The sequence below is a fragment of the Danaus plexippus genome, chromosome 5 (genome assembly GCF_018135715.1).
Source record: "Danaus plexippus chromosome 5, MEX_DaPlex, whole genome shotgun sequence".
Classification (NCBI taxonomy): domain Eukaryota; kingdom Metazoa; phylum Arthropoda; class Insecta; order Lepidoptera; family Nymphalidae; genus Danaus; species Danaus plexippus.
Window position 1 is genome coordinate 7,871,500 of NC_083539.1, and position 12,169 is coordinate 7,883,668.

The following is a 12,169-nucleotide window of genomic DNA, read 5'->3' on the forward strand; positions in this document are numbered from 1 at the left end:
ATTGAATGCAAGAAAATTATTTTAGCCAAAATAGTGTAGGATTATTATAACTGTTTATAATAAAATATAATTTATACATGCCTCGTAATTATTATCTTTTAATTTATAACTGGCTATTGATTTTATACTTTTAAAGTAACATTAGTCATTAAGTAGTTTTATTGAAGTAAATATAGTTTTAAATTTTGCTCGCGAATCTTTGCAGGTCTTATGCATAAGTCGATCATTAAGTTCGATTCCTTTTCTTTAATTGTCCTTAGAAACAGGCCAAGATCTTGGATAATGTTTTAAAATCGTTGGTTGGTTGGTGAAATTATTAATATTTTTACCTAATGTGTGGAATAAAATTATAAAAAAATATTATACCTACATATTGTTTAGCTTAATTTCTGATAGCTCTTAATAAATAGCAAATAACAAAATTTTGGATAGCAACACTGGTTTAAATATCTTCACAATGGCAACCCAAACCTTGATAAACGTCAGAAAAATATCTAAGCTTGAATGCTTGATAGCGTTTGTTCTATTATTTTGAATCAAATTCTAATCAAATCAAAGTAATTGAGTCAATTGCTTCGATTAAGTGGAATTGGTTATTTGGCATTAACTCCTAACTAAGTGTTAGTGCTGTGTGAAAAATGTTGGAATGTGAGATGTTTGTATGAAATTTGACATGTACTTATGTTGGAAGATTCCTAAATAGACCTTTGATGTCGGGGCCGAGTGTAAAAATAACATTGGATTGTCGCAAGCAGACGGGTGGTTGAGTCTAATCCGACCTGCTTCCTTCCAGCAATGGCTCGGAAGATTATATTGTATATGTCTCTAGTGCTACTGGGTAAGCAATGCATCACGATCACGACTTGAGAACCGTTTATTCAATTTACATCTAAATCAGCTTATATTGCATGCAATTTTGATGACATTCCATTTACTTTGTGACAAACAGATTTATTGTCTCTGTATGTGTAGATGTTTTTGTTTGTATATAGTTGTCTTTTGTTACACTGCTTACAATTTTTTTTAATGCTTAATAAATATGGTCCACATTTTATATATAATTTACGGGCTTGCTTTTTTTGTAGTGATGTTATTGTTGTTGTAACATAAAGAATAATAAATAAGCATATATGTTATTAAATAATTATAATTTTACACAAAACACATAGTTTGCTTGTTATAATAACTATTTTATATATTAATATGCTTGATTTAGATCAGTTAAATTTTTCATAAAAGAGTTAAAATTATAAAAAATATATATACTTGATAACATGACATTTTTAAATTTAAAATTGTTTTAAACTATCGATCTGCTTAATTTAATAAACAGTACAGGAGTATGAAATTTTTAACATTATATATATGTCTTAAAAATTAAACAATTCTGAGATGAGCTCGAGTTAAAATAATGCTATTCATAAACTTTAATTATATGATATTTTTTTTTAAACTAACAACTTATTAACCGTCATTGAAATAAAATGATACTTTATTTTTTAATTCATTATCTAATGATACCTAAGATTTTCGCGAGTTTTATTCATTTAAATGAAATTTTTGTAAAAAATAAATCACGCGTAGTTTATCCGAAAAATACTAGTTTCATTTAAATAATTCATTATCTGTAGATTCAACAACAACAACTGTACAAGTATATACCTAAATATAAACAAAATTGACATAATCTCATATCAAGAGATTTAGAACAGTGTTCTGTGATATCAGAAAAATCCAAGTGTATGTACACATATTACATGGAGACATTCAATCCAACATTGTATCCTTGTAAATGCTCGAAGTACACACCAGGTTACTGTACTAAACTCTTCGAACATAGTAAAGTTTTAGACGTCTTACTGTTGATAGTGAAGGCCAGTTTAATGTTTCATCATTATAAGGTAAAATTATTGGTCGGATTTAATTTTCGTCTAGTTCTACGGCTATAGTAATCATCTTTGGCTGTGTCGCTTCTATTATCCTATGTAGTAATGTCATGTCTTATCAAGACAAGTGTTATATCATTAGACTGTGTTAGCCGACTCTTTAGAGCTCAGTAACTTGATCTGTCGTCAAATGAAGTTAGAACTGGCTTGCAGGTTTACAGGTAAAGGTTATTTAAAAAAAAAAATAATTTTTACCATAATTTTGTGTTACCTTACCTTTTACCGTGTTTGAAAATATATTGGTCGTCTTTTATTATGTATGCTTATACCAATATATTTATTCCATACTATCTCCGACCTCACGCATGTCTCACACAACTTTATTATTCTATTAGATAAAGATATATTGTTATCTTAAAATATTTTCGTTTTCTAAGAACTGTTTCTATGAATATGATGATGTGAATGGTATATAAAAATTAATACTATGTATATATAAATATTTTAATTTGAACATCTTTAGAACTTGCATTGTTATGATTTAAATTTTAAAATGAACACATTAATTTAAAAATAACATTATCCTTTAATATATTATAGTTAAAATTTATGATTCTTTTGTAATTTTTTTTTTATTATTTACTTTTGTATGAACAAAAACGCCGCGTACTTTAAAAGCGGGGCAATTTCCATTAAGGCGGGGTCCTTAACTACACTACGCGGTTTCTTAAACCTACAATCTAAAACAGAAATAAAGTTATGCTAAATTTTGTGTATTTTTTTTAAGGTAAAGCAGCCTTCTTTAATCCAAATATGGTTTCCTTTTTCGCTAAAATGGTAATTTTACTCAGCTCTAAAACATTCACTATCACGAATTCGATATACATAATAAATATATGAAACAAAATATTATAACCAAAGAATCAGGGAAGAAGAATCGAAATCCCAGTGTTTTATTCAAAGTGGAAAACTGGAATGGGAAATCGTAAAACACTATAATCGGTAGAATAGTCGCGGGATTAAGTCAATACCGAAAATTTCTATACAAATCCTTGAAATCGGTTTGTATTTTGATTTTTCTAACAGAATCGTAATGTTTTTTTTTAACGGAATAGTACCTTTTTAACTTACTACTCAATTCGTCTGTATTTTTTTTTACTCATATGTGAAGGCAAATCTGAATTATCAAATCTTATACTACTGTCACTATACTTTAAAGTGTGACGAAAAAAAATAATCGAAAATATTAATGTAATTGACGAGAACCTATGACCTTTTATAAAATTCGGCGTCTGTGCCACCTAAACTATTGTGTACAAAGGAATGCTGTGTAGTTCAAAGATGAATATAAGTGTACAGCTTTGTAAGCAAAAGAAATTTAAAATTTAAAAATAAATTTAAATTATTTTCATAATGAGAATTAAAATAAGACACTATGAACTAAAGCCACACTTCGATGGATTTTTCGCCACAATTAATAACAACTTCACTGGTACCTGCGATCTCTGAATATCTTACATTATCTAGTTATTTCGTTATAGACATTTTGATTTTTTAAAGCGCTTCATATATTTTCTTATGATAAAAGAAGCAAGACTTTAGGACCTTACATTTTTATCACTTTTCTAATAAACCATTCATAGATATAAATTACGTTTCAAAGACTTATAATATAATTTTTAATAAAATCGCTTCGTGGTTTCCGAATATCATTAAGAATATTTTTTTAAATTAAAATAACTAATATGTAGGTGCTGTAAATATTGTTATAATATGTTATTTGAGTGTTATAAAGCACCAATAAGCTAGGCTGCTTTACAAGTATATTTAATTTCACCAGCAGCACCTGTTGCTTCACATTAAGTTAGATCGAGATCTATACGAGTATAGATCGCTTAAATACATTAATTTATTCTGTGTAATCAGGTATTACGTACTTTAGTAGGGGTTAAACTCGAAGAATTTTCTATATTAAGATGAGAGAGCTTCATATAATATATATATACAGGCTGTTACAAATTTAGCTGCATATAACTACAGCAGATCAAGTTTTTGATCTTACACAGCTGCGGCACTGTATATTATGTGAGCAACCATTTTTTTTTATATTATTTTTACTTTCAGCTTTTGGTCTTCATCATGTTTTTTTTTTTTTTTTGGCAAAGCGACATTTGCATTTTATTTCTTACGCCTTTCGAGAATGTTCTTCACTTTTTTTTAATTTCTTGATAAACAAAGGCTCATAAGAAATAAACCCTCGATTATATATTGAAAAATATAACTAAATATACGAAGGCTGAAATTTACGTTAAGATAAAAATTTATGTCATTGAACTCGGCGGTTTTGTTCAATTTGTACAAAAATCGAAATTGAGATAAACGTTAGTGTTGTACATTGATCAATTAAAGATATATAGCGATAAACACAATACACAACATCGATACGTTTGTATTGAATAGACATTTGGAGCTGGGTCACACCTAAAATATCATGTCAGTGTCTCTATTTGTGTCATAATCAATAGAGATTTTGTGAAATGTAGAACATATCTATTTTAATATTGGACACTATTGAAAGGTTAATGCGGACGTTTATATTGAAAGTCTATATTTATTAGCTGGCTATTCATTAAAATAAAATATAAAATTGTTATATCCATATAATTTTTAATCGTTTTTATTTTTTTCGTAAAATCTATGAGTTACTATACCAAAAGAAAACTATAAGTGACCATTGTTTCAGGTATTCATGGGACGACGGTAAAGACCTATGCTGCACCACCATCGGATGATAACCTACCACCTCGCCCCAAGGAGGGTGGGGTTGAAACGAGATATTGCGAATTCTATAATAACTCGCTACCACAAAATTGTGGTTCACAAAATAAGACATGTCCCCCAGCACCGGTTATAAGAGAGGAATGCCAGCCTATAGAGGCGGATAAAAGCAATCACTGCTTCGTTTTATGGTACTACGACAACACAACAAATACGGTCACGGTCAAGGTCAAAGGTTGCTTCCTTGACACCGTGGCCTGCAATGATAGGGCTTCAAACTGCAGAATCCACAATCAGAAGCTTCCCCTTCTCCACTGCTGCTGCGAGGGTGACATGTGCAATGAAAACGCAACCTTTCCAGGACTAGAAGCTGGAATGTCATCGCAAACAGAACTACCGCCAGAGAGAGTACCGGCGTCTCCTTTGCCAACAGCAGACGATGATACAAGAGCTGTCATAGCATACACACTAACGCCCTTATTTCTGCTATTCGCTGTGCTGGTGGCATGTTATCTATTGTATAGGAAACGTAAAGGCAGCTCGTTCGCTGAGCTCGGGAACGGTGAGGCGTCGTTATCAAGACCGCCATCCGCATCAGCGGGGATGGAGAACGAGACGGGTATACTTCTGGGTCAGATAACGCTATGTGAGGTGCGGGCGAGGGGTAGGTTCGGGGCGGTTTGGAGAGCAAAACTTGGCCAGCGTGATGTAGCGGTGAAGGTATTCCCGCTCCAGGACAAGCAATCCTGGCTGGCGGAACAAGAAATATACAGACTCCCACGTATGGACCATCAAGACATATTACATTATATCGGAGTCGACAAGAAGGGAGATAATCTGCAAGCTGAATATTGGCTTATAACGGCCTATCATGAAAAGGTAGGTAGTCATTACGTTCTGGATCCCTTGTTTTATAATTTATCCCTTAATAAAGTATATTCCTAACAATATTTTTAATTGATTATAATTCAAATCTCAATTCTCATTCAGATGTAAGGAATGTGTGTTGTAAATATTATATTTGTGTTATTTTCTATCGCGTCCCAGTGAGGCATTAAAAGATGAATGGCATCTCCGTTTATAAAACGATTTCTCGCAAAGTTAGATGTACAAAGATTAGTGTACTGGTTTTAGAAAGACTTTTACCTGACAGACCTTATAATATAATCTTTATAGTATTGTTATAATAATATAATGACTCTTGCAAAAGAACCTGAGATATTTAATTTATCTTTTTTGAAAACTTATTTTCAGCTAAGAAATCATTTTTATTTCTTTTATGTCTATCGAAACAGAAGTTTGTAATATGCGTATATTTGTTTATGAATACTGTTTTGTTTTTGGTGTCAGGGTTCTCTTTGCGACTACCTCAAAAGCCACACATTATCATGGAATGAGGCGTGGCGCGTCGCCGCATGTGTGGCGCGAGGGTTGGCACACTTACACGAGGAAGAGGGAGGGAAACCCGCCATAGCACATCGTGACTTCAAATCCAAAAATGTCTTACTGAAGAACGATTTAAGTGCCTGCATCGCTGACTTCGGCTTAGCTTTGGTGTTTGTAGCTGGGCATGGTTGCGGTGACGCGCACGGCCAAGTCGGTACGAGACGTTACATGGCGCCGGAAGTGCTTGATGGGGCGATCAATTTCACAAAGGACGCCTTCCTTAGGATAGATATGTATGCGTGTGCGCTTGTCCTGTGGGAGATCGCGTCACGGTGAGCTGGAAACATCGGTCTCATACATAGGCTACATGCAATGATAATTATAATAAGAATGTTCGTTTTGTTGACAGTTGTAGCGACAGCGGCGTAGAACCGACAGCCCAGTACCGTCTACCACTGGAGGAGGAAGTGGGTTCGCATCCCGGACTGGAAGAAATGCAAGAGGCTGTAGTCCAACGTAAATTACGACCACATATTCAACCTCAGTGGAGAGACCACCCGGTAAATACAAATTAATTTATTTATATGGCTAGACATTTAAAAATTTTCGCCTAAATATTTTAAAAATATATGTATGTATACAGATTGTGAGCAGGTTTTGTATATATGATATCTTTGGCTCTGCAAACAGAGGATTGTTCTAACGCCATCACTAATTCATGACGTCATCCAGGGTCTGTCAGTGCTGTGTGATACGATGGAAGAATGCTGGGATCATGATGCTGAAGCTCGTCTATCAGCTTCCTGCGTGCTGGAAAGGATCGCGGCCCAGCAACCGGCACAACCGACACCTCAGACACCAGACACAACCCCGCTATTGATACACGAGCTGACCTGCTGACCAGCCACCGAGGACCTGCCGCTCATACAGTTTTGATAATGAGCGGGACCAGAACAATCTGGACTCTAACATGCATAAAGAATATTCTACCAGGCGTACGCGTTTCGATTCTACTCGCCAATTTATATTGGACTATAGTCGATTTGGTGATTCTACGAAGAAGAAGGAACTTCTGAACATTTAATCATTTGTGCGAGTTCAACATATTTCGGCCTAATCGGTCCGTGTGAGAAATTTTAACTATTACGATAAAATTTATATGTACACCAGTGCCCTTCAAACCTCACAACAAACGTTCGTTTCGTTGAAATTAGCCTGAATTGTGATCTTTAGTACAGTTAATAAAAAGAAAGTATTGATAGCATACAAGTAATAATTAATTGCCAATTTATTTATTGTAAATATGACTGTCGTAGTTTTATCTCGCATTTACGTGGACACGAAACAAATACATAATTAATTATGTTTTAATATAGACAAGTACAGATTGTTAGCATATTATTAGAGGTATGGTCGGTGTTAAGGGGTTTATATAAGGTTGCTAGTGAAATTGTAATACATTAAATCGTATCAGTCTTATCTCATAGACAAGTATGGATAACGAGCGTGGAAAGTGAATTTCTGTTATAGTTAGTACTAGACTATATGTACAAAGCTTTTGTTATCATATTATGTGTATTTTTTATGTAAATTTTGTTTAAAATATTGTCTAGTTTATTCGTCGCTTAGAATTAATGGAGTTATAATTTTTGTCCATCCTTAGTTGAGACTGGTTGGTGTTCGTTGGATTCTTGCCTTATTTCTGTGTTGGCTGTCAGTCTGTTAGAGAACGCGTCGATATCGGAGCTAGGGTTGCCACCGTGTATATAATATATTGTGTGAAAGGTGATTATGATAAGAAATGTCCACGTGTTAAATGTATTTTTTTAAGTCTTCTCCGAGTCACAGTTTAAGTAAAATTTAGGTTAAAAAAAAATCAATATCTGATATAGAGTATCATAAAATGTGATTTTATATGCATATTGTGAAAAAAAAATATCAATAGGAAATACGGTTTGTTTTCCTAATCAGCATATCACCACGCATAGACTAAGGGTTGCCAAATGTAAATAGATTAGTTATAGACGGTTCTTGTATAGGTTAGATAGGGCTAGACGATGGCGGATCCGGCTCACGAGCCAAAGAGGTTAAACAGTTTTGATCTAGTCAGACCGACCTCCGATTTGTTTGTAATTAGAACGGAAATTTAAAAAAAAAAACTATCACCATTGCGGTGTCTGTGAGTCAAAATTATTTGTCATATAAAGATTTAATGTTCATTAAACAGGTGAGATTAAATTAAACGCAAAACTTCACGCGTCATGAACCGCTGGATCCGACATTGGCATTAAGCTGTGGGCACACGCGGATGGCCTAATTGTTGATTTTTAATATTGCGTAATGAGATATTTTTTGACTTAATTTTCGTCGTCCTTCCTTTTTATTGAAGGACATTTGTAGGGTTTATGTATATTATTGTTTTAGCTTAAAGCAATCATGAGAGCTTCAGAATATTTACTAAATATTATTCAATAATGTGAATTAGTAGAAAGCTAACTATTATGTCAATTTCGTTGATGTTATTGTTAAAATTGTATGTTGAAATATTTTGTGTATGGCAACACAGCAAATAACTTAGGTTTTATTAGGTGTTCGAGTGTCTTAACGTCTTAGTTAATATTAAATAGCTCGTACGATGTAAACGTTTGTTCTGCCCAGTTGTGTCCACAGCTTTATTATAGTTATATTAAGAGGTAGTAGCAAGCCAGTTAGATGATCTAGATTCTCGGATAGCAGTCGACGATTGTCATTCTTATTTTTTATTATACATTAACAAATATAAATGTCTGTTGGAACTTGATGTACTAAAATATATTTTCTAGACATATTTAGAATCATTATTTTTTATTTTCACCTTCTTTTCTCTATTTTATATTCCATGTAATAATCTTTAAAGCTGATGCTTGTCATACGTCGGGATAGCTTCATCTTTATTTTATACTGAGATGACTAAGTTTCAATTATACTCGAATTGCGAATGTGTTCCTGGCCTTATATATTTAGAATAAATTTGCAAATATCCATATTGTAACTCTCAAAAGAGATAATTTTGCTTATTAAACAAGTTTCAAAATTTGTAAAAAGTAAGAACGAGCTAAAGATGACTTCAATCTCCATAGTAGTAATGATCTAGACGAGCAAAGTCGGTAAAAGTCGTGTCTATTAATGCTTTCAAATATTTAAAACAGAATCTCAGTTAAAAACAAATTAGGTTCCTTTGTAATGTTTGTTACGCCAAGCGGATCGTGAGGGCGGAGATTGTCTTAGGAATGATGCGGAGGTAATGACTCGGTTAAACACAAGCATATCCACGTGTCAGACAGTCCTAGTCCATGGAATTGGTTTCCAGAACCTAAAGGTATGTTTATTAATGTTTTTACTAGACTGCTCCCAATATTGTTCCCATATTGGCACAGAACGTCCTTAACACTGGAGTCAGGTTAAGAAAGCATACTGCCTACTACACGACGTGAATAGATACTAGCCAACACATACGTTCATACTTTATAGTAAGAATCATATCAGTGGCTATAGATGAAGAAAGAAAAAAATCATAATATGAAAAGTCTGATAATTTATTCAGTTACACGTTACTCGAACTGTTCAACACGTCGCGGACTGCGTCCCGGTAACAGAGGAACACAACGCCGGGACACGTTCGTTAATAAAACTGTTTCCATACAAACCAACACTTGTGCATATTTTATTAATCATATCTAAAACGCGCTGTACATCAATGGAAGGTACTTTATTGCTTTATTGTCTTTAATACTATAACAAAATAAATAATGACTTAGCTCTCCATAGAAAGTATATAGAATTGGCTATCATTTTTTAATTGCGCAATCACATACAAGAGACGGTGTTACTGTACAGTGTTTATTGGACACGAGATTAAAAAAATCCATACACTACAGTGTTATACATATAAAAATGTTAGGAGGGTGATCATCTGCATCAGACGAGAGTGGAACCGGGATCCTCTCGCGTTGTCGGACACTTTACTATTTGTACTAAGTGAAAATTCGTCAAAAATATAGCACAGTCCGGGATGGGCGCGGCGCTAGGAGCGGTCGTCGGGGGGCGCCGGGGCCGAGGCCTGGGTCGGGGGCGCGGGGCCCGCTGCTCGCAGGCAGTCCCCGTGGGCCTTGTACTCTATAGGCACCGATGCGGGTAGTTGGAGAATGCGACGGAGCGCGTCCCGCACACGCGCCGCCGCCGCCGTGTCCGCAGCAGTTCGATGCCACACGGCCAGGTGATCCTCCTGGAAGGACAGAACGGAACAAATATATATATGATATTTTGTAAGCTGTATGTTAACACAGGTTACTAAACAATTTGATTTAATATAAAATAAGATTTAGGTAAAAATATACTCTACTTTCTTATATTACGATTATTTGAAATCATATCACTAGCAATGCTAGACAAGCATACTTTAATACATAAACAGCTTCATTATTAACTTAAGGTGTAAAAATATTCTACATTACACAAAAAAAAACAGCTTTTATTTGTTAGCAATTGTATTAATTATAATATTTATAGTGAATATATGCTTGCTATAATTCCAGACATACCTGAAACCGAACCGACAGTACAACTCCACAGAGCTCAGCTCCTACCATGAACTGCTCCCCGAGCATGGCCATACATAAGTCCTCCCACGCTCGACCCGTTTGAGCTTTGCGTAGTCGAACCACCTGTACATTGATTGTAAACATTGCTTCTTAATATTAAGAAAGAAGGATATTTTTTTAGGTACTATTTGGAATATTCATGAAAAATATGACACCTACAATATATGTCAGTATCTATATTAATATGTTTAATCATAAGTACATTTCCAGCGAATGAAACTGAATTTAACACTTCACTTCAGCTACCGATCGAAGCTACTATGTATAGTGGAATTAAACAGTTTTAAAAAACATTGCAACCATTGTAATGTAAATTTAGTGAACAACTTACATAAATGTTGACTGGATATCTTAGCTACCTACATATACATATATAGCTTTGAACAGCCTAACCTAATTTATTTGTCTTTATCATTACGGGACAAAACACAGGAGTGCTGAACTAGATTCTAATACAAATTCGTGAATTTTAGTAATATGATATTATACTGTCTAATACGGTTTACCCACCCATTTCCCACCATGAACATTGGCAGGATCTTCCCACATGGGCTTAATGCCTAGTTTGAATAGATGCAAGTCTGACAGTGGGGGGAGCTCCGCCGGACGCGCTAGGTGCGTGTACAACCCCCACCACTGTTCGACTGAAGCCACGCGACCCACCAAGCGAAGCGCCTGAAACATTACATACAGAATAAGATATACAATTTAATGGATATAAATATTTTAAAATATTAATAGATATTACTGTTTTTTTTTGCTAATACGCCAATTACAATAACATCATACAGAAAAATATGTGATAAACAAACTGACAGTAGTTTAAAAGTGGTTTATGATTATGGGATATATTTTTAATTAATGGGGTAATTTTAAATAGAGCCCACCTGCCCATAGCCAGTGGTGGTCGAGGAGAGTTCTCTGGCGGGGGGTCTTCTTGAAAACCACATCCAATAACTGTATTCCAACTTATGTTCGTGTGGAGGCACGTACGGTTGTAGAGGGTCGTCGGGGTTGCGATCGTCCTCGTCATTGTTTATATGGTTTTGATTACCAGGTTCACCGGATCGGCGTTCAGGCACATTCAAGTTATAGAACTTGCACATTTTTCTTTCAGTCATGTTACGCCAATACTAACATGATTCTCCAACGGCCTAACCTAGGACACGTTGCTTTTTATCTATCAGACTAAACACAAAGTGCAAGTTTTTCTTATATTAATTCTTACGAATTACTATATTACGAACACCTTAATTATATTCGATTTATATTTACAAAAATTTAATCATAATCAGCCTATTCCCTCTTTTTCTGTGTATAACCTTTTTCTTTCCGTCATCAAAATTCAAACTGTCAAGTGACAGCATGGGATTGATAAATAGGCCGAGTTTATTTCTTTTATTTCACAAGAAAATTAAGTAAATATAATTTTAAAAAATCTAATAAATTAAATATAAAAGTTGGTATTAAATTAATATC

The 12,169-nt window shown here is 34.2% G+C and overlaps 2 protein-coding genes across 2 annotated transcripts; one reads left to right on the top strand and one right to left on the bottom strand.

The window, feature by feature from the left end:
* The first annotated feature begins 470 nt into the window (after nucleotides 1-470).
* LOC116768935 (activin receptor type-2A-like) lies at nucleotides 471-8,884 on the top strand. Its single transcript, XM_032659845.2, has 5 exons — nucleotides 471-838; nucleotides 4,630-5,543; nucleotides 6,015-6,382; nucleotides 6,460-6,610; nucleotides 6,783-8,884. Exons 1-5 carry the CDS (start codon nucleotides 796-798, stop codon nucleotides 6,948-6,950), a joined length of 1,644 nt encoding a protein of 547 aa, XP_032515736.2. The 5' UTR covers nucleotides 471-795; the 3' UTR covers nucleotides 6,951-8,884.
* Nucleotides 8,885-9,609: 725 nt separating this feature from the next.
* LOC116769131 (eukaryotic translation initiation factor 4E type 2) lies at nucleotides 9,610-12,047 on the bottom strand. Its single transcript, XM_032660158.2, has 4 exons — nucleotides 11,578-12,047; nucleotides 11,201-11,365; nucleotides 10,631-10,753; nucleotides 9,610-10,314 (listed from the first exon to the last, which is right to left on the bottom strand). The coding sequence occupies exons 1-4, from the start codon at nucleotides 11,809-11,811 to the stop codon at nucleotides 10,114-10,116; spliced, it is 723 nt and encodes a 240-aa protein (XP_032516049.1). The 5' UTR covers nucleotides 11,812-12,047; the 3' UTR covers nucleotides 9,610-10,113.
* Between the last annotated feature and the right edge of the window lie 122 nt (nucleotides 12,048-12,169).

What these genes read in the sequence shown, in the direction of transcription:
- LOC116768935 (XM_032659845.2), top strand. Translation starts at nt 796, where the DNA reads ATGGCTCGGAAGATTATATTGTATATGTCTCTAGTGCTACTGG. An exon ending in TAACGGCCTATCATGAAAAG is followed by an intron (nt 5,544 to 6,014) that starts GTAGGTAGTCAT and finishes TTTTGGTGTCAG; the next exon opens with GGTTCTCTTTGCGACTACCT. An exon ending in CTGTGGGAGATCGCGTCACG is followed by an intron (nt 6,383 to 6,459) that starts GTGAGCTGGAAA and finishes TTTTGTTGACAG; the next exon opens with TTGTAGCGACAGCGGCGTAG.
- LOC116769131 (XM_032660158.2), bottom strand. Translation starts at nt 11,811, where the DNA reads ATGACTGAAAGAAAAATGTGCAAGTTCTATAACTTGAATGTGCCTGAA. An exon ending in CCACCACTGGCTATGGGCAG is followed by an intron (nt 11,366 to 11,577) that starts GTGGGCTCTATT and finishes GTAATGTTTCAG; the next exon opens with GCGCTTCGCTTGGTGGGTCG. An exon ending in TACTGTCGGTTCGGTTTCAG is followed by an intron (nt 10,315 to 10,630) that starts GTATGTCTGGAA and finishes CTGTCCTTCCAG; the next exon opens with GAGGATCACCTGGCCGTGTG.